The sequence below is a fragment of the Aspergillus piperis genome, assembly GCF_003184755.1.
Source record: "Aspergillus piperis CBS 112811 unplaced genomic scaffold BO85scaffold_19, whole genome shotgun sequence".
NCBI classification, from domain to species: domain Eukaryota; kingdom Fungi; phylum Ascomycota; class Eurotiomycetes; order Eurotiales; family Aspergillaceae; genus Aspergillus; species Aspergillus piperis.
The window spans coordinates 338,675-362,200 of record NW_020291609.1 but is presented as its reverse complement, the minus strand read 5'-3'; the positions used below and the strand labels follow the sequence as shown (position 1 = coordinate 362,200).

Sequence of the window (23,526 nt, the reverse complement as noted above, 5' to 3'; positions counted from 1 at the left end):
CATACCTTTATACTATTACGTGGGAAATAAAGTTTGCAAGTTACTGTTGGCACTGTATAATTATTCTTTTTCTACAATGCGAAACTCAATCGCATTTGACGCCGGTATCACGAGCTGAGGTCGACCCCCATTGTCCGCCGGATCAGTCACCTTCCCCCAAGGATGCGGAGGTATCTGGACATTTGTGTCGACATGTTCGTCCACTCCCCCGTAGTCCCACCAGTCCACTGTACCACCCTTGAAGCGATAACGCCATATATCTCCTACTTCCCAACCATAGATGTCCTCTAGGATTATCCAGGAGGGACTCCAGTATTCTCCCGGCTTAAGAGTAATGAAGCCTTCGTCCTCGACCACATTGACTGTGATATTAGGATCATCCAGAAACAACCCAGCACATCCACAGGGGCCCTCCTGAAGCTCCCACAATCCGCTCTCTAGACGATAGGAGCGAAGCAGCTCCCAGATCACATGGTTACGGAATATTATTGGCTGATCTGTGGGGCCACCATGGTAGCGAACATGCAACGATGCATAGTGTTTTCCCTCGGGGGTAATTATCTTCGGACCCGAGAGCTCTACGCTCAGTATGGGGGCGCCCTGTCTGTTTGATAAAAGTGTGAGCCTTTCGGATTACTGAGAATGGGAATCTCGGCACCTGAATGAGCGAAATGACTTACACACGGTCTGATGGCAGTAATGGTGGGGTGGATTGCCGGCGAATGAAGGCCGGAGACTCTATCTGCTCATATGTAAACGTAACACGTGGACCTCCCGGTAGAATCAAATCCGGCTGTGTCGGACTAGCAGTCAGGCGGGACTCCACATGTTCACTAGGGACTCCCCAGTCCCAAAAAGGAATCTTTGTACCGGTCCAGACCAGCTCGTAAGTTTCGCCGGGTTCCAGCTGCTCCCTGTACCTGCGTGGAAGACTGTGACAGTAGGTGATGGAACCGCCTGGCTCTAGCTCCTGAAGGTCACTAGGGTACTCCACGTGCACCATGTCTAGAGGATCTAGGGTCGCATCTGGTACATGTACCCTTTCCAGCTTACCCTCTGAGGTGTGTCGTAGGAGTATGAATTCATCTTTACTATACCCGTCATTAAGGGGAGACCATATGAAGACAAAAGGCCTTGGGTCATCATCGTGTGTTGATCGACTGAGAGTATACTGTAAAAGCGGACAGAGTTCAATCTCGAGCTGGATAAATGGGGTTTTAGGACTTGGGTATGGGAGTAAGTGTCTGATCTTGACGGACAGTCCGGTTCGAATAACAAGGTGGGGACGGGTAATAGAGAGAAAGAGGGAGAGGGGGATTTGGGTACATACTGTCTATCCTTGGATGAAAATTTTATGTAAGAGCCAATTTGCTGGTCCATTTTTAGGCTTTCGCCGACTGTGAAATGGACAAGCAGGAATGAGTCTGGCTTTAAGTAGTACTCGTTAGTACAGACACGATGTCACCTTGACTAAAGTCGACGGCCCTATGGAGGGTACTAGCTAGCGATAGTAGTGAAGCTAACCTACGTGGATAAAGCTAGACCGCTGCAGGACCATTTCCCCCAATGAATACATTGGTCGGCTTGGCAACAAGGGACTCCCACAGAACATTGTCTTTCTCTTCGCGATATCTCATCAAGGGCTTCTTCTTTGTCGATTATCGAGACCAGGCTTTACAGGGCTCAACGGTAGCCTAAAAGAAGCAGGTGTTCATCAAGAAGATGTACCATCGATCCAGATTTTCAATAAATTGACAGCTAAATTCTTATTCTGTTATCAATCAAGAACACACGTTATCCCCCTAGACGATGACGATAGAATTCCAACATGGCCCCTAAAAAATTTCTACATAAGCATTCACACATCCTCCGAAGAGCTCTGGCACTATCAAAGTTATAGCGACAGCTTTGAACTAACGCTGCAATCCCGGGAGGCGAATGAAACACACGCGGTGAGTAAAATCAAGTTATACAGCGCGATGTACCACCTGTAAGAAACTCGGTCATGCTCGATGGTTTTGAAACGAATTAATCGGTAGATGAGCCCTAGGGTGAGAAGACTTATGAGGGAAGTCATAAGTACCGTGGGCAGAGTGTACCCAAACTCGAAGACTCTGTGAGTGATGAGGATATACTACGTGGTTGTTCATGTCAGCTCCTGCGTTCATCATTCATTTGGTAGTAGGGAGGAGGATAAATATGATGAAAGCGTACCTCGGTTGTAACTAGTCCCATCGATGCATAGATACGGGCTACACATGATAACAATCAGAAACGAATGAAAAGGAACATGCAATAGGTGTACGACTCATGCGTAACACATACCCGGGAAATCCCCCAAAAGGATAGGTGTCGTTCTACGCCCCGCGGCCAAATCACCGGGAACATCACGAAAGTCCTGAATGGGAACGGTGAAGAAAATCCAGAGGATAATTAATTTAACCCATCTCCAGCCGTCATGCATGTCGGAGCCACCCAACTTCCAACAGGCCATGAGTTGGGAAGTGACACCTAGAACGATGCAGAGATCTTTTGCAGGGCCTATTCTGGATGCTCGTAGCAGATAGTGGGAAACGAGGACAGCTATCCAGAGCAGAGACCAGATGTAGACGTCTAGGATATAGCTCAATAGGAGCCATGTTGCTGATGCGAGGTAGAATCGTAGTTTGGCTGCAGCCACGGTGGTTTGGGACTGCACTATTGGGCGATTTGGCTTGTTAATCTCGTCTTCGATTGTGCCTCCGTCGGCATTGTTTGCTAGTTCCGTGCTGTAGTAGAAGAAGAAACCGTAGAGTAGTGTATCTGTGTTGTACGGTTAACTACTATGAGATGTCATGAGTGGTAGGTCAATCGTACTGGTGAGAGAAGATACGGCTTCTTCATAGGTTGCCCTTCGGTATAGTAACGAAGCGGTAGCAAAGATGGGGAAAGGGACAAAGGCTGCGTCAAAGTTGCTTTCCATGAACGCGTATGATAGTTGGATTTCTCGCTTTACTGTTACATAAAGCCAGTAGAGGACGTTGTTCCAGGGGACAGATCTGATCCTGGAGTTGTTGACACGATCAGCCGCGAGGCTCATTCTGTAGATGTAATGAAGTTAGAAAAGGGGTGGTGGAAGTAGTCAGTGCCAGACTCAGTGGCACAGCTTGAATTGTGTCGAGAAGTCTACTTTCTATATAAGGTTTCTATGAAGATGAAAACAACCAACGCCACTTCCGCCAAAGGATATTATGCCAGAAGACCAAGACATGTTTCAGTTGCTTTCGGACTCTCTAACTTTAAGCGTGAGAAGGTCTAAAGCGCTGGCACAGTAGACGGTGTCGCGTAGCCGGCAAACGGCCTGATGAAGACGACTTCATCACGACGGGTCTTGTCCAGAACGACATCGTGAGTCACAATGCCGACATAGGAACTAAAATTGAACCATAAATGCTACTCCAATCTGAATTCAGCACTATGGAGGTTTGGGTCCGTGGAGTGCAAGAATGCTGGTCCGAAATTTGGCAGTTCAAGCCGGAATAAGTGATCTGAAGTCCTTTCTTCGAAGGGCAAAAGAGACATCGAATCGAACTTCAGATACGTGCACCTACTATGATCACAGCTGTGAGATTTTACACATGATAGACAATATGGTGTGAAGAGAATATTTATAGGGCATCACAGTACGCATGATAAGGGCGACAGGTGTTCGATCCATGCGTCCACTCATTAGCTCGTGTTTAGCATCCCTACCAGTAATTATTTATATGACTACTTCCCAAGAGAGCAGTGCATGCTTTGTATCGGAGTGTCAACCGCAGTCTAGTGAGATAGTTACCTGTATGCTTCCGGCGAAGAAAGTCTATATATGAAGTAAGTTTACCCCAGCTTGAGACATTATAGTTACTAGTACAAGAGGGCATTGATGTATTGGCCGGATGCAGAGAAGGGTCTATCAGCCCCAAGAGGAATGTATGCTGTCCTGGGGACCGACTGCAGGGTACGATGAATGGGTAACCCTGAAAAAGAAAGAAAAGAAGGCCAATGTTGACGGGTGACAATTGTCTCAAATGCTTCTGTCTAATGATTCCGTGGCGCTGGTTTAGGGCCTCAGGCAGGGATCGCGTCGCAACAGACCTATGTATCTCCGCCCCCCATGCGCCTTTCCCCCTACGTTGGCTTTCTCGGCTAAAATGAGACCCTTGATTCTTGTGATGGAGTGCTTCATTGCTAGCGGCATGAAGATTTGCTCTTCCACAGACAAAGTGGTGTATGTGTGGGGATGCTTGTCCCTCTTGATCAATGAACACAAAAGGGATGCACCAAAGAGGGCACGAACTTCGGGAGCGGGGACCCGCCAGCGCGGGGCACTTTAATGGGCTTAAACCATCGACCGACGTTGAATTTTGAGGAAGGATGCCGGTAGCGTGTTGCCAAGCTTTGCTAAATGTTAGTGGGAGGGTCAGGGATATCATTTGTCCCCTTCACTAGTACCCATGTCGGCCATGGTTAAAAACAATCCAAAGATCCTAGTTATACGTAGTAGATACTTGCTATATTAAATACTATTGACTCATGTTACTCCTTCTGCAATCACCATAGCTGAAAAAAAATATGCTGAACACAGCAACTAACGATCTCGTATTTAACCGCAGATACCCCCTCGTGGAATCCTTCACGCCGATCACGGACTTAGAGCGAGGCTATGGCGCATGGCCTTCTTCACATTTTCGCGTGGCAGTTTGGGGGCCGAGTTTCACTCTAATTTCCATAAGGGGGGCAGACGCACCTCCCTGTTTGTTTCTGCCCGCTCATGTTTGACATTTTTCAGTTCATGAACGCCTCCCTTTGTGGTGGTGGTGGTGGTTGTTCAGAGACACCATCCAGTTGACCTTCACGATGAAAGGTCTCGCGCAGATCGTCGGGCTGTATGCCTCTTTCGCCGCCGGGAGAAAATACTGCACCCGAACTTTTCATTCTTGTGAGTTCGCATAGTGTTTGTGGGATTTCTTGGCTGCGTATCTTGCTGACTCTGTGTCTAAGCTATCATTAATAACCAGACTTTGTTCATTGACGGTGGGGAGGTGCGCTATCTGGAGGATAATAATACCATTTCGGCATATGCCAGTATGTTTTACCTCATGTGTGTATGATTTGCTAGCGAACATTGTGTTAATATCTCGGGGTTCAGTCCGCGACCTGCAGACCGTCGACGTCTCCAAATCTTTCTCGAATACCGATTCAGATCTCTTCACTCATATCGACAAACCGTATAATGCATCCGACCCGGACGAGTATCCGACTTTCCTTGATGAGGGCTCCGCGTTCAACGACGGCGAGAATCTCTACTTCTACGGCGGGTATAAGAGCGGTCGCGACGGCCCGACGACCGTCCCGCCCGTGGAGACGTGGAAATACGACATCCAAAACAATAACTGGACGAAAGATGGATTCGGGGGCGTGCCGCTGGTTCGGCTGGTAGAGGGAGGGGCAGTTGTTTCGCAGTCCCAGAAGAAAGCGTACTATCTTGGGGGTGTGGAAGACCCGGGCGGAAATCCGAACATATATGGTACTGCGGGAGCGGACGTGGAGATTGTCAGTGGTTTGTTGGTCCTGGATCAATCGACCCTGCAGTGGTCCAATTTATCGACGTCGGAGATGAATAATTATGGCACGATTGGAGCGGGATATGTGAATATTCTGGAGGATGTTGGGGATGAGGGGCTTTTGGTAGCCTTTGGTGGGTATAAGTATCCTGTCGGGCATAAGCTGTCGCTGCTCTGTTCGAGCCAGACAAATACGACCTTTCATGTACGTTTGACTACTCGGTTATTGCTGGGGGTGTCAGCTAACGAGAGCCAGAACCCTATGGAGTACGTCAGCCTGTACGATATTGCGAACCAGAAATGGTACACGCAGCAGACTACCGGGGATATTCCGAACTGGCGGATGGCTGGCTGCAGCGTGACTGTGGCAGCGCAAGATCGGTCATCGTTCTCCATGTAAGTATAAATGCTTAAGCTCAATCGTTGTGGATACTGATATCTCCAATTCAGCTACATGTTTGGCGGGATGGCCGCGACGACTGCAAAATCTGACGGTGATGTATACGTTCTTTCACTGCCGTCGTTCAGATGGATCCGCGTGAACGAGGGGAGCAGTATCCGCGAAAAGCACACATGTAATGTCCTAGGAAAGCATACCATGCTCGTGGTTGGAGGAACGATCCCAACAGACAGTTCGGAGTATGAGCCAAAGCCGGTGAACTGCGACACGGGCACCTTTGAGAACGGACTAGCCATCTTTGATCTGAACCAGCATACCTGGCTCACTGATTATAATGCCGATGATCAATCAGAGTATGCCCTGAGCTCAGCAATCACCGATGTGATTGGGGGAAGGTACGTAAATTCGATCGAGGGATCAGTTTTGCTTCAGTGCTGATGAACCACGAACAGCTCGACGGGCGGTGCTAATGTCACCGAACCAAAGAATGGGTTCAACGACACGACGTTGGCGACCATGTTCCAAAAGGCAGTTATCACCACTACCACCAATTCCACAACAGGTGATAACTCGACATCGACATCGGCCAACGGCAGTAGCAGCAGCACCGGCAGCTCCAAGGGCAGTTCACTATCTAAAGGGGGCATTGCGGGAGCCACCGTCGGGGCGGTGGTGGGTGCCAGTGCCATTGCGGGGCTCGCCTTTTTCTTAATCAAGCGCCAACGCGCCCAGCCCAGCCAAGAGACTACTGCTGCTGCTACTTCTACCCCTGCCATGGCGCATCCACCCGTCTATGGATCACCTCAGACAAGGCTGGCGGAACTTAGTAGTGACGCGGTGACACATGAATTGGGGACGGATGGAGGGAGTGGCACGCAGGATGTGGCTTCTGGGAATTGGTGGCAAAAGACCCCGAATATACCAGAGATGGATGGGGTTGCGAGGGTTGAGAAGGGGTGACCGTGTAATTTGAAAGGTCGATTTTATCAAGTTGGGTTTCGCGCTGTATCCTGGCGTTGTGCAATTGTCTTTCAATAGCGCTATAGACTTCCTGTAAACATTTCCCACTGAATGCAGGTAGACCCTCAAAGGACGCGTCAGAAGTAATTACGGGATTCATCAGGATCTGTGAGCTGTCAAAGCACCATCGCTAGCCTTCCTTCGTTCTTAGTAGTGTATGTCAGACGCCGCCATGAGTTGAGAGAATGATATGAGCAATGGCGTGGTGGGGTAGTAGGGAAAGCAAAGAGGGATTGGAGGTTAAAGTAAATGAGATGATCAATTAATTCCCATGACCTTCGGAGATTACTCGACTGGTTATGGAAATTGCTGCACTATGCTCGGAGTCCCTCCCGATCCATGTGCTTCCCTCGTAGGGTTACTATAATTAACACGGTCGGTGGCACACTAAACCAAACAAACAAAACCACTCAGTCAGTCCGTAGTGACTGCCTAAGGCGACGATCGGAACCACGTCGTAGTGGTATTCCCACCCCCTTCAAACATTAGTGCTACAGTCCATGACCGCAACAGATAATTCCCAAGGATCCATTGCAATCTAGAATTACAGACCAAACACCTATCTGGGTCCATACTAGTTTGATAGTAGATACTAGGGTAGATAACGACCAAGGATTTAAAGGGGTTGGTACCGTTCCTGGCTTTATTGCCCGTCCCTGAAAGACAGAGAGAGGATCCACTCAAATAGATAGCATCACCGAACCCCTGTATCGAGTCACCACGCTAGCAGGGAAGGAACAGGGTTTTGTTTGGGTTCACCGTGCGCAGCTATCTTTTCATGAACTTCGACGTGGAGAAATTATCCCAACACTATAGCGGAGATGGCGAAATTCCAAAGGTTGAGAAAAGTTGCTCATCGTTGAAAGAGAGGGAACATATTATGGCAGAGAAAAATACTACCCTGACAAGTAAGGGTAAGTTCTAAGTTCCATGGGTTGGCGCGTCCCGAAATTTTCTCTTGCTTCTCCGACGGTGCCGTCATCGCGTCACGGGCTTTTGCAATTTTACTGCTCGTGCGTTGATTGGTTAATATGTTCCCAGTGACTTTAAAGTGGGGTATAAGCAGCCAATCATAACATGGACGTGGGGCAGCGGGCACCACCGTTGCCCGGATTGGATTTATGGATGCCATCATCAGTCACTTTCGTACTACTCAGTTGTTCTACTAGTACAAAGTACTGGTTCGAGTAGGACGCCTGAGTAGTATTCAGACTGAGAAATGGTGGTAAACATAAGGGAAATGAGACGGAGAAATATTGAGATTGACGGTAAGGAAATAAATCTATAATGTGAACAGGGTATCGTCGTCACCGGCATATTGCCAAGGTTTGCCAGCCCTATTGGCACCGTTTAACTTCCTCGGGGACCCATCGTGGTTCATTTGGCGGCATGGATTGATAGGCAGCACCAGGGTCTCCTTCACTCTTGCCCTTGTACTCTAGTCCACCGCCGTGAAATTACTTTATCTCCATCCCCCCAAAGTGCCTCTTATACCTTTCCATTGACTCCCCCCTTTACCTTGTATTTGCGTTTTTTTGTTTTTTGTATTGATCTGTCTCTGCCCGTCTCTCTTGTGCCACGATTCTGTCGACTCTACCCTCATCCCCCATGCGTCACAATTACCCTCACTGGATTGTCTCTTCCCGCGTTGGCTGAACGGAATACTGGATTTGGAACTGCTGCTATGCCTGATGCTCGAGTACTTCAGCTTTGACTTGGTATCTCGCAGCCTCATCTATCCTTAACAAATCGCCTACGGTCTATTTTGCGCATTCATTCCTGATCCTGTGCTATCTTTACCCAACATTCTCTCCGCCCGCCCATTTGACGTCACACAAAATGGGCCGGGAACCCGTCCCCCGTCGCCGTCCTTACTGGGCGATCCCATCGCGCAAGGTCACAAATATCCTCGCCTTGATTCTCTTCGTCGTGGTCGCTGCCTCGGTTTTCAAACTCGAAATCGGTGCGCCCCCCTTCGACCCGACATCGTTATATCGCCACCACTCGCACCCTGGCGAACCCGATTTCTGGAAGTGGGAAACCACCTCCCGCTTCCCGCATGTGCAGAACCCCGTCAAAAATGATGATCAGCTTTGCGACTTGTTCCCTGCCTACCTGCTTTCGCGCGTCCAGGTTGTTCTGAAAATCGGCGCCTCCGAACCGGCCGATCGTGTCAACGCGCAAATCTCCAGCGTCACTCGCTGTATTCCGAACCTCATCATCGTCTCCGATCGAGAGTCGCAAATCAAAGAACATCGTGTTCACGACATCCTAGCCGCCCTTCCTGAATCCTTCCGAGCCAACACTTCCGACTTCGAGGCCTACGATGCGCTTCAGCGAGGCGATGACAAGATTGTGGCGGCGCCGCAAGGATGGAGGCTCGATCGCTTTAAATTCCTCCCCATGGTAGAGCGCGCACACGAAATCAACCCTTCGGCGGATTGGTTCGTGTTTTTGGAATCGGATACATACGTGGTCTGGGATAATATGTTCCGGTTTTTGGATCAATTTGATCCACATACCCCCTTGTATATGGGCTCTCCGTCCCCGGGACGGCGGATCAACGATAAGGAAGTTTCTTATTTCGCCTACGGCGGCTCAGGATTCGTCCTTTCCACGGCAGCTGTCGATAAATTGGTGTACAGAGAAGTTGGATCTCACGGAGAGTACATTCAGCCCACGCTGAGTGAACAGTACGAGGATATCGTTAAAGCGGACTGCTGTGGTGATTCGATACTCGGATGGGCATTGCATGAGAAGGGCGTAGAGCTCTCAGGCTTCTGGCCCATGTTCAATCCCCATCCACTGCATGGAATCCCGTTTGACGATGCCTACTGGTGCCAGCCAGTCATTAGTATGCACAAGACACTGTTGCCGGACATGACTGGGCTGATGCGGTGGGAAAACCAGCGGGATCGCACTGTAAGCTTTCTGCCTCCTATCCATTAGCATCCCACTAACGAAGTCATTCCAGCGCCCATTGATCTACGCCGATCTGATGGAATACCTGAAGCTGGGAACCGTTGACCATATGTCCGATTGGGACAACGGTGACTGGGGTGGCTGGCAGGAACCTCCCGAGTCACCGGCCCACGGCTCCTTTGAAGCCTGTCAGACAGCCTGCCATGAACATGCCCAGTGCCTCAGTTTCACATACGACTCCTCGGGACATTGTGTCTTTGTTCGCACGATGCGGCTGGGCGCGAAGAAGAAACTGGGCGATTCGTCGGTGCGATTATCTTCCGGATGGGATTTGGAGAAAATCAAGAACTGGCGGGCATCTCACCAGTGTGAGAAGGTGATGTGGATGAAGCCCAGCACGGAACGCATCTTCTGATTTTGCTGATACCCGAATAACTGGCGAGTGGGTGTTCATGTTTTGACGATTGTAAATACTATGATAGATGTCTTGGATTATGCCATACTAACGATAGATAATCTTAATTATTAGCTGTCCGATCACATGCCTGATTTACATACTCGTATTTGCACCGAGTAGGGCTGCTTGGCTGTTTATCCCGTGTCATCATACTTTGTACAGCTTCCCCTCTGCTTATCACTGCCCGATAGCGATATGTTATCGCCCAGCACGAGTTTATCGGCTGCGGGAGCCAATCGGTCGTCGCCTATGCCGGAGCGGTTCCGCCATTGGTTCCCCCAATTGTACCTGTCAGGCCAGGGTAAGCTCTCATTCCGCCCATTCCGAGGTTCCGAGACAATTCACCAGACCCAAAATGGAAAGTCATACGCCAGGGTTCATACATATGAGCTCAGCTTCCCCCGCATATTCCCCCAGCCGTGTGGTTGTGCTGTTCATCTTTCATTCATTCTTCATCTTCACTTCCCTTCAAAATGCTTCCTCATCCCCTTGCCATCCTCTCTGAAGAGGAGACCAACATTGCTCGCAATGTCATCATCGCACAGCACCCTAACACAGTCATTGACTTCCGGGAGATCTATCTGTCAGAACCTCCCAAAGCACAGCTCCTCGAGTTTCTGGCTCTGGAGCACTCTGGTCGTCTGAGTCCAACCTCTCCTCGTCCGCCTCGTCTGGCCCTCTGTCAGTATGATGTGATTGGTAACGACCGCATCCCCTCTTTTGAGGAATCTGTTGTCGATGTTGGGACACGCCAGCGTGTACAGCATCGTGTCGTTGGAAAGGAGCATCATGCTTCCTTGACTTTGTACGTATCTCGAGTAACCTTTTGGACAACTGAGTACTAACGCAGTGTCTTCAGGAGCGAGTTTGATACCCTGGTCGAGCGTTGCTTCGCCTCCCCCCTCTTCCAAAAAGCCCTAGCCGACTTCGACCTCCCCGAAGGCTTTGAGGTCGTCATCGAGCCTTGGCCATATGGTGGACTGGACTACGTTGAGGAGAAGCGCCGATACTTCCAGGGCCTCTGCTTTGCCACCGATACGCGCAAGAACAACCCTGATGCCAACTTCTACTCCTACCCTCTGCCCCTCATTCCTGTCATGGATGCGCTTACCCAGGAGATCATCCGGGTCGACCGTCCCGCTACAGGTGGTAAGGGTGAGGGTCTGACGGAGCAGACCTTCAAGAGAGACATCATTGGTCACTGCAAAGACTCGGACTATGTGCCAGAGTTGCTTCCAGGTGGTACACGCAAGGATCTGAAGCCGCTGAACGTGGTTCAACCCGAAGGTCCTTCCTTCCGCATTACCGAGGAGTTCCTCGTAGAGTGGCAGAAGTGGCGGTTCCGCGTGGCCTTCAACCCCCGCGAGGGTGCTACCATTCACGACGTCTGGTACGATGGCCGCAGTGTGCTTTACCGACTGAGTGTTAGTGAGATGGTAAGTTCATTTGGCCCACAGCATGGATCACTAGCTGACTCGATAGACTGTACCTTATGCCGATCCTCGCCCTCCGTTCCACCGCAAGCAGGCGTTCGACTTTGGTGATGGTGGTGGTGGTAATATGGCCAACAACCTCTCGATCGGATGCGATTGCCTCGGTGTTATCAAGTACTTTGATGCCGTGATGACTGGTGCCGATGGTACGGCCAAGAAGATGCCCAACGCCATCTGCTTGCATGAGCAGGATAACGGTATTGGCTGGAAGCACTCCAACTGGCGAACCGGTCGCGCAGTGGTGACCCGTCACCGGGAACTAGTTGTGCAGTTCATCATCACCCTGGCCAACTACGAGTACATCTTCGCTTACAAGTTCGACCAATCGGGCGGCATCACGGTCGAGTCGCGCGCCACTGGTATCTTGAACGTGGTCAACATCGACGCTGGCAAGGTCAGCGAGTACGGCAACGTCGTCAGTGGCGGCGTTTTGGCCCAGAATCACCAGCACATTTTCTGTGTGCGCATCGATCCTGCTATCGACGGGCCCAACAACTCGGTGCAGGTGGAAGAGTCCCATCCGGTGCCCATGAACGCGGTCACCAACCCGAATGGCAACTTCTACAAGGTCAACACAGAGACCATGGAGCGCGCTGGCTTCTTCGATGCCGCGCCGGAACTTAACCGTACTGTCAAGATGGTCAACCCTCACAAGAAGAACCCGATCAGTCAGAAGCCCGTTGGATACAAGTTCATTCCGCTGGCGACACAACGACTACTGGCCGATCCCAACTCCATCCAAGCGAGACGCGCACAATTTGCTCAGCACCACGTGTGGGTGACCAAGTACCGCGATGGCGAACTCTATGCCGGTGGCCGGTACACGCTCCAGAGTCAGGAGGAAATCGAGGGTGTGTCGGACGCAGTGAAGCGAGGTGATTCCGTGGTGGACACAGATGTTGTGGTTTGGAGCACCTTTGGCATTACCCACAATCCTCGTGTGGAAGATTGGCCTGTGATGTGAGTGTTCCCTATACTATCTACTATGGCAGCATGCTAACTAGATTAGGCCTGTTGAGATCTTCCAGCTGATGATCCGACCTGCGGATTTCTTCACCGCTAATCCGTCGTTGGATGTGCCATCCGACAAGAACGTCTCTTCGCGGGTGGTCGGCAACGACTGCTGTCGTAATGCACACATCTAAGACTTGGTAGTACTATTTTTGGACATGAATGACGACTACAATGTACATATATAGCTGGGGTTCGCACATACTGGGGGGATCTGGTACTTCAATGATATATATTGGATGGATTTGAGTGATCGTATTACGAATAAAGGTACTTAGCTACCGCACGACCCACAGGATTACGATAGTCTTATCAGCCTTATGCCCGATCGATTGGGGTAATGATCAATAAAATAGTACAGCCGACCCGGTGTGTCTAAAATGTGGTGGCCTGGGGCTAAGAATTGAAGAAACTCCGCTCCGCCGACCTCGGATTGCTCGGAATGAAATTTAAAGTTTGCGCCTCCCTCCAGCAGTGTTTCCGAACCCCGTCTTCATTCCTCGTGCACCAACGCATACGTCGGAATCGATCGATTTTGTACTACCCTAGTGGATTGCTGAATGAGACATTCGATCTAACGCGATCTATTTGTGTTCTGTTCGCTAAAGCAAAACCCCATGGACCGCGACTCAGTTAAGCGAGGCAGCAACACTCCGGAACCGCCTCGGAGCAAAAAGCGCGCCAAATATACCCAGGTCGCTTGGTGCGCTAATCCTCCACAGATGGTTTCTCGGCCTGACTGACCCCCTTAGCAATGAGTGTAAGCGACGGAAGCTGAAATGTAGCGGCGAGCCTGTCTGCTCCCGCTGTGCCAGGGACAATGTTCGTTGCGTCTACGCACCGAATGCTCACGTTGTCGCTAGCACGGCTTCTCCTTCGGTCGAGGATCCTGTCAAAGATGAGAGGTAATTCTTATCCTGGCCAGCCGGAGATTATTACTTACACAGGTATGACAGATTGTCTACTCGGCTGCAGACCGTCGATCAGCAAATTGCATCCCTTCAGCGAGAAATGCGAGCCATGGCCGCTCGTCTTCGTCACCTGGAATCAACATCGGTGACCACTCCAGCAAACAATACTAGCATACCCACCTCCATGTCGACTGTTTCTTCGGCATCGGTCAATACCGGACTGCAGCGGATTCTGAACCGTCCCAAATCTCCCAGCTACGTCGGTCCCACCAGTGCCGAGTTTGGCCTCACTGCGCGGCAGAAGGCATCGGAGGACAGCGATGGCGATGCAGATGAAACCGACTCGGCAGCAGCACCGAGCCCAGCACCTGCTCAAGACTCAGAAGCCCTATCCGGTGACCCTCTTCGGTGTATGGGTCTCACAGAGACCCTGCGACTGGTGACGGTCTATGAGAATACTGTTGGCCTGATCTACCCGTGCGTGGACCTCGACAGCGTGCGCGCGTACGTGGTCGAGTACTTCCGGGATGAGAGGGACGGGCCCAATGAGACACGTTCGCCTGAAACCGAAGACCAGGATTGGTTCTTTGCTCGGGACGTGGAGGTGCTGAAAATCATTGTGGCAACAGCCTTGTTAGCGGAATCTCACGGTCGCAGCGAAAGGGCGGCCTGGTTGGCAGACAGCGTCGAGGATCAGTTTGCTTCTCGGTACAAGGTCCCTGAAGTGGATATGAAGGAGTTGCTTATCCTGACCTTAGTGGTGCGTTGAGTCCTTAAGCTTCTGCTGCTCCAGCTAACAGATTAGTCCATCTTCCACTCCTACCGCGACGACGAAGTGATTGCGTGGCGGACAATCGGGTCCGCTGTTCGGGGCGCCGTCCAACTCGGCCTACACTGTCAGGAGACATGGCTAAGAACGGGGGGTGTATTTCCGGGCGAACTGCACAGAACATGGGCCAGCCGGCTGTTCTGGTGCATGTACGTACTCGATCGGAAATGGTCGTTCGGAACGGGTCTGCCGTTCGCCATCCAGGATTCCGACATGGACACGAACCTACCGGAGCCGGGCACCTCGACGCCATACCTGACCTGCATGATCTCGTACGCACGACTCAGCTCCAAAATCTGGGGCCTTGTGGTCGGCTGGCGCACGCGCCCTCGAGCCGCGACGGCAGACTACTGCTCATACCTAGACTTTCAAGTGCAGCAATGGATCCAATCCATCCCGCCAGAGCTGCGCTTCGACCCGTCGCAGCGATCATCCTCCACAGCACCCAATGCGCAGACAGACAGCATGATGATGCTTCAAGTCCTACTAGCACTGCAGGCGAATCAGCTGCGCATTCTCGTCTACAGACAATACCTCCTCAGCACAGAGAGCATCGAAGAAAGCGTGCCGAGTGCATCCATCGCCGTCGAAACCGCCAAAAGCACCGTCCACATGCTCGACTTCTTCAGCCGCGTCTCAGGAATCTACTTCCAACGTCCCGAGCCATTCAACTACTTCCTCATCTCAGCCCTCGCTGCGTTGTTCCTCGCTGTACTCCACGCCCCCTCCCGGTTCAGCCAAGTCTGTCGTCCAGAATTCTACAAAGCCGTCGACATGGTCCGCAGATCATCCACTCGTGCCCGCACATCCCGCCGTCTGCAGAAGATCATCCGGAATCTGAAACTGATTCGCTCAAACTTGGGAGCTAAGTCTCCCCGACAAGCTGGAGCTCAGCTACAACACCAGCACCAACACCCACACCAGACACCCAAGCGACAGCCTTCAATATCTACGACCATGTCTGCAGCCGTACCTTTTACCCCGGTGGATACACCCTACCCACCACATCCGCAGCACCAACTTTCGGGATTCAACCCCGTTCATCAGCAGTCAGTGTCGGTGTCCGCGTACTGGCCCGCAACAGCAGCAGGAGGGAACGCAGCGGTTGATGATCAACAGGAAAGCTGCGAGGATCTGACGAGTTTCTTTGAAATGGCGGGCGGGTTCTACTTTGATCCTAGGGCGCAGGCTGAGGTGCCTGAAGCAGGAAATGGGAACGTTACTGGGCCTGATGGGGCAGGAATCGAGGCATTGAACGCAGAAGATGAGGCCTTGACGAGGGTCATGGCAGGGTTACTATAACTATAAGGAAATCACACAAAGATGGATGGTTACGAAAAGGGTAGACACCTCAGGCTGGCCTGTTTGCATATGCGCGGGTTCCTATATACATAGTACCATCCAGACAACATATAGACTCATGTTCCGGGGACAATACTCCATACGAAAGACAAGACACTACTTACCCACTAAGAAAGTCCGTAACACTGGATATGAACAGAGCACCACGTATCCAACTACAATATTACGTTCGATACATTAACACCGTTGCAAACAATTCACTGATATCAGAGAACAGTAGCTCGCTACCACTTAGTTCTAACACTCAAGATGAAAGTGGGACCGGTATATAGTATAAATAAGAACTCCCTCGTCTGCCCCTCTTCCTCCTTTCTCTCTTTCTTTCCTTGGCTAACTTTCGCGTTGCAAAGAGTGTATGTATGTATGTATGAAGAGGTTATTGCATCCTATCATAGTTATGGGCTGTGCGTTACTGACAGAGTATGGGCGAGCAGCATTAGTACTACAACTACATCTTCTCATACTACCACTACCACCACCACCACCACCACCGACCGCCATGTCTCCCCCGCACCAAGTATGTCATGAAGCACAACTACAACAATACTCCCATTCTCACACTACGTTCTAGTCCATCATCATCCAAAGAGGAATATTTCTGGCCCCCCGGGTCCCAAACTCCGCTCGCGCGCTTCAGCGCAAGAAGATGAAGAAAATCAAGGCAAAGAAGGCCGAGAAGGAGAAGTTCGAGTCTGGACGTGCGTCGGTCAAAGAAATGGTAAGCGATGCCTGCTGCCTTATTTATTCCTACTTAGGGCGAGGAGACTAGGGCTGACTACGGATGAAGATTGCCGAGGCCGAGCGCCTCGATAAGGCCGCTGCTGTTGAAGAGGAGGAAGCGCGGAGGAAGCGGGCCCGCGCTGCGAAGCTGCGGGGGGTGGCGGCGGCGAAAGGGGAGGAGGAGAAGGGTGAGAGGGAGGACAAGAAGGAGGAAGAAGAAGAGAAGAAAGAGAAGAAGAAAGAGAAGAAGAAAGAGAAGAAGAAAGAGAAGAAGAAAGAGAAGAAGAAAGAGAAGAAGAAAGAGAAGAAGGAAGAGGAAGACGAAGAGGAAGAGGAAATGCTAATCAGCTTTGAGGATGAGAGTGAGCAGATGATCATCGAAGAGAATATTTAGATTAAATATGATAATTGGATCCATTGTGAGAGAGCTTTTTTTAACTAATCTATACAGGGGAATTCCGGCTGACATGAATATGACGCATTACCGGAGTTCTAGAGGTAAGACAGGTACGACAGATAATAAATGAGGGGTTTGGGTTGATTCATCAGGTAAATTGAATGCATACATCTTCAAAACCAGTTGCACACCACTGTCTTAAGATCTACTGGACGTTGATGCCATGTTCTTCGCTGCTCTCGCTGCAACTTGCATCGTCTGTGGCACGGAGATTAATGGGCAGCATCGCTGGGCAAAGCATTTCCGGGCAGGTGAGCTCCAGCTTAACTCCTCCCCCCAGTTTCCTTGGAATCTTTTACCCCAATCCCTCTAACCCATCCGTCAGTCTACTGCTCCTCGACAGGTGTGAGGGTGACGGTGCCCTTGTGCCCGGCACCTTCTCTTCCTGCAGTCCGTATCCCAGCCGATGCGGTGACGGATGAATGGGTTTCCGAGAGGATGCCCGAGCATGACCAGACCGATCTGTACGTGTTCCATGAGCCCTGCTGGAGACGCCTGGTCAGCCATTTCAGTCCCACAAAGTTCGATGTGGGCTATGTTTTTGAGGCCCTAGAATATTTGACACTGCCCTTGCTACGTGGCTTTCATGAATTCGCACCAACGGACTTAAAGCCTCCTTACATGTGGGAGGCAGTGAGCGAAGGCCTTGTTCGTCAGGCTGATTATGCCAACCTGGACGACCTCATGCGATTTGCAAAAGCACTCCCGAGCCCATGGCGTCCGGTGATGTCTTCTGCTCCATTCGTAGCAGACATCTTCCAGCGATTGCCACTAGAACTAATTGAAATGATCGCTGTTCTATTGCCCACGCGAGACGTACTACATCTCCGCCAGGTATCACGCGGGGTAGCTCCGGTTTTCAGCAGCTCGGCCTTCTGGAAGACACGTTTCGACTTGAACGCAGAGCGCGGGTTTCTTTGGCCAGTCGTGCGAGACTTGATAGATACAGCAAAAGGCACTGGATTCGATTGGAGGCTCCTCTACCACTGTACTTGCCATCTCACCTGCAGCCAATGGTTTCGCTTAGAGCTTAAATCCTGGGGGGCGCTCCGGTGGCTTCGGGATACAGCCCTGGCTTTAGCCTCCGGGGCGCCCCGTCCGCTCGACTATCACGGTGATGCCTTACATTACTACCATAATGCCATGATTGGAGATACGCACCTCGAGGTGGTAGACTGCGATTCTCAGGTGCTTTACATTGCGGTTTCTGCACATGATGATTGTGGCTCACATGATGAGCCTGGGTCTGTGTGTATCACAGGACTGGAATTCTTTTTCGAGGATGGGCCAACGGCCATCTTGGGTTACACTTCGCCCAGAGCAAAGAATATTCCCAGAAAGTGGTGGAAAAATTCAAATTCTGAGTGGACGAAAATGGCCCATCCTAGAGTCCGAGTTATGATGGATCTGATCGACTTCAAAGGAATCATGGTGACGCATACACATGATGGGGTTAGTGGTGTGCTTATATTACAAAGCCTTGATGAAAAGAGAGAAGCACGCCGTAAACGGCGGGAGTGTTGTGTAGGATGGAGGGACTACCCTCATCATGCTTATCATGGTTTACGCACTTGTTCTCTGGAAGAGGTCTCACAAGTCGTGGCGGTGTTTGACGTAAGTATATGAGTTCCACTCTCCCTCTTTCCATGTGTTTCTTGTTTCAACATGATTCCCTTCTCTGTATACTAAAACTGGATCATCAGAACCACAGATTGATAGACCTTGGTATACGGGGCCGAACAGCAAAGCGAAAACCGCAATTGTCGGAAAGACAGCGAAGGTCGGAAATCAAATCTTTCAAAGAAAGCGGCAATCTTGCACCAGGTTTGGAGTTGAGATAGGTGTTAATTGTTAAGTAACTTGAGACGAGCTAGCAATAAAAAACACATACATGCTACGGAATATCGATCAGTGGCCCCACCAGGGCCTTTGTAGCTGTTGTAGTCATAATAAATTCCAGTCACAAATGCGTCATATTACCTGCTTTATTCTTTGCGGAGACCACCGTAGAGAAAGTGTCCGTTGCTGAGATATCTGATCAGGTCTGAAGCCTGTGTTACGCAAGCCAGCTAGTGAATCTACATTCACTCGCTGTTTGCTCAAATGTTTGCAAGTGTTAGGATACTATAGATCTTATCAACACCAGCCTTCCTTCCTCTCCTCTTCCCTCCTCGTCTACCGTGTCATTACCAAGTTTGAATCATCAAGGTAAAAAGCTAGACTTTTCATCGCACGGTTCAATCACCCAACATCAACAATGGCACATCACGGACAACCTCAGCCAGTGGAGCCAGTGGGCTCATTCTGGAATGAGCCCATCTGCCAGGACTACCTGGAACGGATCTACCCCGGCCCAGACGACTTTCGCGGTGTTCATCATTTCTGGCCCGTTCTTCTCCGCCATTACTTCACTCTGGAGGATAACTGTGGGTCCGAGAGCGAGCGATGCACCACGCACCCAAGACCCAGACAGCATCTGAATACCTTCGTGGTCCACATTGCTTCTCCTCATCTGCGACGGCGCCGGGTCATTGCTGTCGAAGCTAGGTGGTTTCCCTCCGATACGTCGCCTGGCTGGGAGAACAACTACGACTGGACGCATGTTCGGGAGACGCTCCGGGCCCATATGCTCTCTGATTGGACCATGCGGACGACAGTGCAAACCACGTACGGCATCGTGGCAGTTGGCGACCGTGTTCGCTTTTACTACATGTCTAAGAATGATCTTGAGGGTGAGCTTCGTACCTGGAATGGCCATCCTGTGGATGCCCCAGAGGCGGATCAATCGCCCATCTTGAACATTTTCAGTCTTGTTGACCAGGGAGTGATTCATCAGCTGATGCTTCGTATGCGTCAGGATGTTCTCTCTGGGTGCAATACCTACTAGACAAGCAACGATCACCGGGATTAATGGCTCTGAACACTGGCAGGGCTAAGTGATAGCTCTTTTAGAGCCTGAACTAGGGTCTTGTATTAGCAGGTCTAAAGTGCGGTTCTGGTTGAACCAGAACTTAAGGGCGTGTATCTAGCTGCTCTTTGGTGGCGAAGATGATCGTTGCGTTCAGGATACCGTTAATCCCAACCTAGGGAGTTCCCTTCGGAGCTCTCTCTGGGGCACCCTTTCTTCGGCAGTGCCGTGGGCTGGGAGTCTCGGGGGGCTTCAATGTAGGGAATCATATTAGGGGGTGCCCATCTTCACGACTGCTCTAACAGCGACCAAACCCGCTATCTGCTTATCGGTCTGACACTATGCTGGTCTTTCTTCCTACTTTGTATGCGCACAGCTCTCAATGCTCACAATCCACTCACGGTGCCCACCTACTCCGTCGCCAGTGCCTACGGGGCAATCTCGCCCGAGATCAGCGCTCGGCTCAACTCCAGTTGTGAAGAGATCGGCAGCTGCGGGCCATGTCCACGGTCTCGAAAGCTTTTATTGGATCATAAGCCTTCCCTCTCCGTCATTTCTTTTCCTTCCTGCTTGGTGTTCGATGGGATCAATCTGATTTTTCACAATTGTGTTGTCGAGACTGTGGCCCGACAGGTAATGTTCCGACTTGGCAGGCACACCGTTTCGAAGAGACGCATGGATATGCCTTGGGTAATGCTTCGGTTGCCGTTCTTGTGGTCTTGTGTTCATTCGTCCTGCTGGTGATGGATATTCTACGAAGTCTTGTGCGGGGTTGGTCGTGTTCAGTTCGCCTGCTTAGGGTGATCTTCTTGGCCTGTGCCCGACGAGTGAGGGTTTTGAGATGCCCAGAAAATACTCTACCAGAGATGCCTGAGGCTCTGTGAGCTCCATGCCTGTGGCAAACCAGTCTATACCTCTTATATATGAAACCTTGTTGTAGCACACACCAACATCCGATTAATATATTATATACACATGTAAGAAGACTCGATATGTACATTCCCTGTCCCAAGGAGTCTTAACTTGAGCAGGTAATCTGAATAGTAAATGTAAACGCCCAAAGTTCAAGGCTGAGAAATGGTATAAGCCATCAGAAGATTAATGTCTTCCTCCACCATCCAACTCAGCGATCGGATATTCCGCCGGCAATTCCGCCTTCGCATCCCTTCCTGAGGCCGGCAATTCCACCTGTTCTGTCATGAACGCCCCTGTCCTCGTCGCAGGCAACTCATTCACTCTCTGTACCCTATATCCCTTGTCCGTTGATTGATAAGCCTGCTGATTCGCAGACGATGCGTTCACTTTCCGTCGGCGCAGGAAGAAGAGTAAGAGGAATATGGCTAGCACCGCGCCCGCTGCGACACCGACGCCAATACCTGCTTTTGCTCCGGTCGAGAGGCCTGATGAGCTGCTGGACGAGGTGGACGTGGGTGATATTGTGGAAGAGGTAGCGGTCGCAGGTAAATCCCCGGATGATGTTGTAGATGCTGATGTGGCTGCCGGGGTGGTGAAATCCGTCGATTGCCATCGAATAGAAATACCATATCCGTTGATGTGTCCTGGGCTGGACAAGGAGCTGGAGGTGCTGCTCGTCGATCCGGCAGTGTCGGTCCAGGTGTAGGCGAATTCAATCTCGGTGGATTTGCCGGGTTCCCAGGTGCAGACTTCGAGTTCGGTCCAGCCGGGGGTGTAGGTGGTTCTGGTAGAGTAGGTTTGGATACCGATGCTGGAGATGATAGCCAGTTTTGTCAGTTGGTACTGCAGGTGTTGAGAAAAGGTGTGCAGTATGGATGGAATGCTCACGTCGGACAGCACGTAGCCGCAGTCTCAGTAATAGTCCCATCGATCACGATATTACTGGCTGCAATGCGATATCCGGTGGGACATAGTCCCGGCGAGAAATAGCTGGATACATCCCACCCCGAAGGAACACATTCAGCTGTGTGTGCTGGCCCCAGGTTCATCCATGTTTTGGAGCTGCTGCTGACGAGCCAGAAGTCGCTGATACATGTGCTGGGAGGGACGAATGTTGTTGTTAAAGGAATGGGGGCTGAGGCTGTAGTTGATGCGGATGTTGTTACGCCTGCTGACATGGTGGAATGGGGGTCGAAGGGGATGCTGGGAGCATCAACAGAGGTTGCATTTGGTTGTGTGCCGTGTGAGGAGGAGTTGAGAAAAGGGGGAATAAGCTGATCAGACAGAAAATCTCCAGACTTGGGGCATGCTGGAGACCCTTACTCGGCCTTATGCAGGATCTAAGATGGTTGTGTTTAGCGTGGACTCGGCATTCTTTGGGGGCCAAATGAAGAATGCATGAGTTTCAATTGTGATTGGCTGATATTAGGTTTTGTTGATACGCCCCGCCGGGTTTATAATCCGACATGGTTCTTTCCTGCTAAAATAGTACTTGGATTTGTATGAATTGACAACAGCGGCATGTTCTTATGAAACTTGATGATGCCAATTTTGATAAGCTTTTTCACAGACATGTTTCTTTCTATACATCATCCTCTTACTGGATATTATATAACTGCCCTCTCATCATTGATTAGGCGCTTGTGGGGAAAGCTGTGAGCAATTTCTGGACATAAAATACCCACCCTGGTCACTCTCAACACACTTTGAGTTATTAAAAATGTCAAACATATTTTCTTGTACTCTCTCTGGTTTGATCATATGAATCTCGTGGGGCAGTAGATTTCCAGTTGTTCTCCGCCTCCTCGGAATTGTTCTCCCTCGGATTTATTAGCCCGCACTAGCAGAATTTTCACCGCTCTCGTTCACAGCTGCCTGAGGCTGAAGTTTATGCCTGGGATACTGGAATTTTATCCTTACTTAAATAGACAACCAGCAATTATAAGTATATCGAAGTTTGATGTATACTTTCTATAGCCACATGGTCAATATATACGGTTCGAAAATGTAGTCCTCGCTAGGTTCCAGCACGATCACTGTGGGAGATATATATTCCCAGCCGATATACAAGTCCATGCCCTCAAGCTGACTGGATCTGACTTACTGAAGATATAAAATTCAAATTTCCTCGGAGATAGGTTGCTTCCATTCGGGTTGACACAGGTTTCTTTCCAGTAATCTGTAGTGTTTTTCTGGTGAGAGTTTATTTCACGCGACACGTGTTTGCCCTAAATGCGATGAGCTTCGACGCTTTTGCGTCAAATTTCACTCTTTACGCCCACAAAAATGGACGAGAAAGAATGTTTCTGAACTGAAGCTTTCAGGAATATTAAGATCATTAGTAAAGAGCAGGGATGAAACGCCGTGCATGATATTTGGGGCCCAGCTGCGTATCTACTAAACACCCTAGTCAGCCAATGGCACTAGAGACAAGACTAGTGCTAATGCGGCCCCAAGGCACCCAGTCAAATCATGAACGACACTCAATTAATCATACTTTGTGTCATTCCCTTAAACCTCAACCAGCCAGGATCAA

At 50.4% G+C, this 23,526-nt stretch overlaps 8 protein-coding genes across 8 annotated transcripts; 6 read left to right on the top strand and 2 right to left on the bottom strand.

Moving 5' to 3' along the window:
• Positions 1–60: 60 nt before the first annotated feature.
• Positions 61–3,079, bottom strand: BO85DRAFT_379201 (UbiA family prenyltransferase; the record flags this gene model as incomplete). The annotated part of the gene is made up of 6 exons (XM_025656334.1): positions 61–604; positions 681–1,091; positions 1,950–2,134; positions 2,215–2,252; positions 2,326–2,802; positions 2,857–3,079. The coding sequence occupies 6 exons, from the start codon at positions 3,077–3,079 to the stop codon at positions 61–63; spliced, it is 1,878 nt and encodes a 625-aa protein (XP_025512369.1).
• A 1,799-nt stretch (positions 3,080–4,878) lies between these two features.
• Positions 4,879–7,232, top strand: BO85DRAFT_522825 (kelch repeat protein; the record flags this gene model as incomplete). Its single annotated transcript, XM_025665295.1, has 6 exons — positions 4,879–4,960; positions 5,023–5,106; positions 5,171–5,790; positions 5,842–5,981; positions 6,036–6,380; positions 6,438–7,232. 6 exons carry the CDS (start codon positions 4,879–4,881, stop codon positions 6,943–6,945), a joined length of 1,779 nt encoding a protein of 592 aa, XP_025512368.1. The 3' UTR covers positions 6,946–7,232.
• Positions 7,233–8,417: 1,185 nt separating this feature from the next.
• BO85DRAFT_452356 (glycosyltransferase family 31 protein) lies at positions 8,418–10,469 on the top strand. The gene is made up of 2 exons (XM_025660809.1): positions 8,418–9,927; positions 9,980–10,469. The coding sequence occupies exons 1-2, from the start codon at positions 8,845–8,847 to the stop codon at positions 10,340–10,342; spliced, it is 1,446 nt and encodes a 481-aa protein (XP_025512367.1). The 5' UTR covers positions 8,418–8,844; the 3' UTR covers positions 10,343–10,469.
• A 318-nt stretch (positions 10,470–10,787) lies between these two features.
• Positions 10,788–13,131, top strand: BO85DRAFT_427471 (putative copper amine oxidase). The gene is made up of 4 exons (XM_025658157.1): positions 10,788–11,189; positions 11,244–11,820; positions 11,867–12,837; positions 12,887–13,131. Exons 1-4 carry the CDS (start codon positions 10,858–10,860, stop codon positions 13,020–13,022), a joined length of 2,016 nt encoding a protein of 671 aa, XP_025512366.1. The 5' UTR covers positions 10,788–10,857; the 3' UTR covers positions 13,023–13,131.
• Positions 13,132–13,505: 374 nt separating this feature from the next.
• On the top strand, positions 13,506–16,068 carry BO85DRAFT_403849 (transcription factor domain-containing protein; the record flags this gene model as incomplete). Its single annotated transcript, XM_025657249.1, has 4 exons — positions 13,506–13,591; positions 13,641–13,793; positions 13,836–14,559; positions 14,605–16,068. The coding sequence occupies 4 exons, from the start codon at positions 13,506–13,508 to the stop codon at positions 15,928–15,930; spliced, it is 2,289 nt and encodes a 762-aa protein (XP_025512365.1). The 3' UTR covers positions 15,931–16,068.
• A 421-nt stretch (positions 16,069–16,489) lies between these two features.
• BO85DRAFT_500365 (F-box protein) lies at positions 16,490–18,785 on the top strand (the record flags this gene model as incomplete). The annotated part of the gene is made up of 9 exons (XM_025664114.1): positions 16,490–16,507; positions 16,562–16,708; positions 16,778–16,898; positions 16,977–17,072; positions 17,137–17,217; positions 17,311–17,418; positions 17,448–18,415; positions 18,449–18,562; positions 18,696–18,785. 9 exons carry the CDS (start codon positions 16,490–16,492, stop codon positions 18,783–18,785), a joined length of 1,743 nt encoding a protein of 580 aa, XP_025512364.1.
• Positions 18,786–19,424: 639 nt separating this feature from the next.
• On the top strand, positions 19,425–20,054 carry BO85DRAFT_441390 (uncharacterized protein; the record flags this gene model as incomplete). The annotated part of the gene is made up of 1 exon (XM_025658805.1): positions 19,425–20,054. The coding sequence occupies one exon, from the start codon at positions 19,425–19,427 to the stop codon at positions 20,052–20,054; it is 630 nt and encodes a 209-aa protein (XP_025512363.1).
• Positions 20,055–21,011: 957 nt separating this feature from the next.
• On the bottom strand, positions 21,012–22,244 carry BO85DRAFT_427466 (uncharacterized protein). The gene is made up of 2 exons (XM_025658156.1): positions 21,879–22,244; positions 21,012–21,801 (listed from the first exon to the last, which is right to left on the bottom strand). Exons 1-2 carry the CDS (start codon positions 22,166–22,168, stop codon positions 21,174–21,176), a joined length of 918 nt encoding a protein of 305 aa, XP_025512362.1. The 5' UTR covers positions 22,169–22,244; the 3' UTR covers positions 21,012–21,173.
• Between the last annotated feature and the right edge of the window lie 1,282 nt (positions 22,245–23,526).

Coding starts and splice junctions, on each gene's coding strand:
- BO85DRAFT_427471 (XM_025658157.1), top strand. CDS start 10,858: ATGCTTCCTCATCCCCTTGCCATCCTCTCTGAAGAGGAGACCAACATT. Junction 11,821..11,866: donor GACTGAGTGTTAGTGAGATG/GTAAGTTCATTT, acceptor CTGACTCGATAG/ACTGTACCTTATGCCGATCC. Junction 12,838..12,886: donor GTGGAAGATTGGCCTGTGAT/GTGAGTGTTCCC, acceptor TAACTAGATTAG/GCCTGTTGAGATCTTCCAGC.
- BO85DRAFT_452356 (XM_025660809.1), top strand. CDS start 8,845: ATGGGCCGGGAACCCGTCCCCCGTCGCCGTCCTTACTGGGCGATCCCA. Junction 9,928..9,979: donor AAAACCAGCGGGATCGCACT/GTAAGCTTTCTG, acceptor AAGTCATTCCAG/CGCCCATTGATCTACGCCGA.
- BO85DRAFT_427466 (XM_025658156.1), bottom strand. CDS start 22,168: ATGTCAGCAGGCGTAACAACATCCGCATCAACTACAGCCTCAGCCCCC. Junction 21,802..21,878: donor GCGGCTACGTGCTGTCCGAC/GTGAGCATTCCA, acceptor TATCATCTCCAG/CATCGGTATCCAAACCTACT.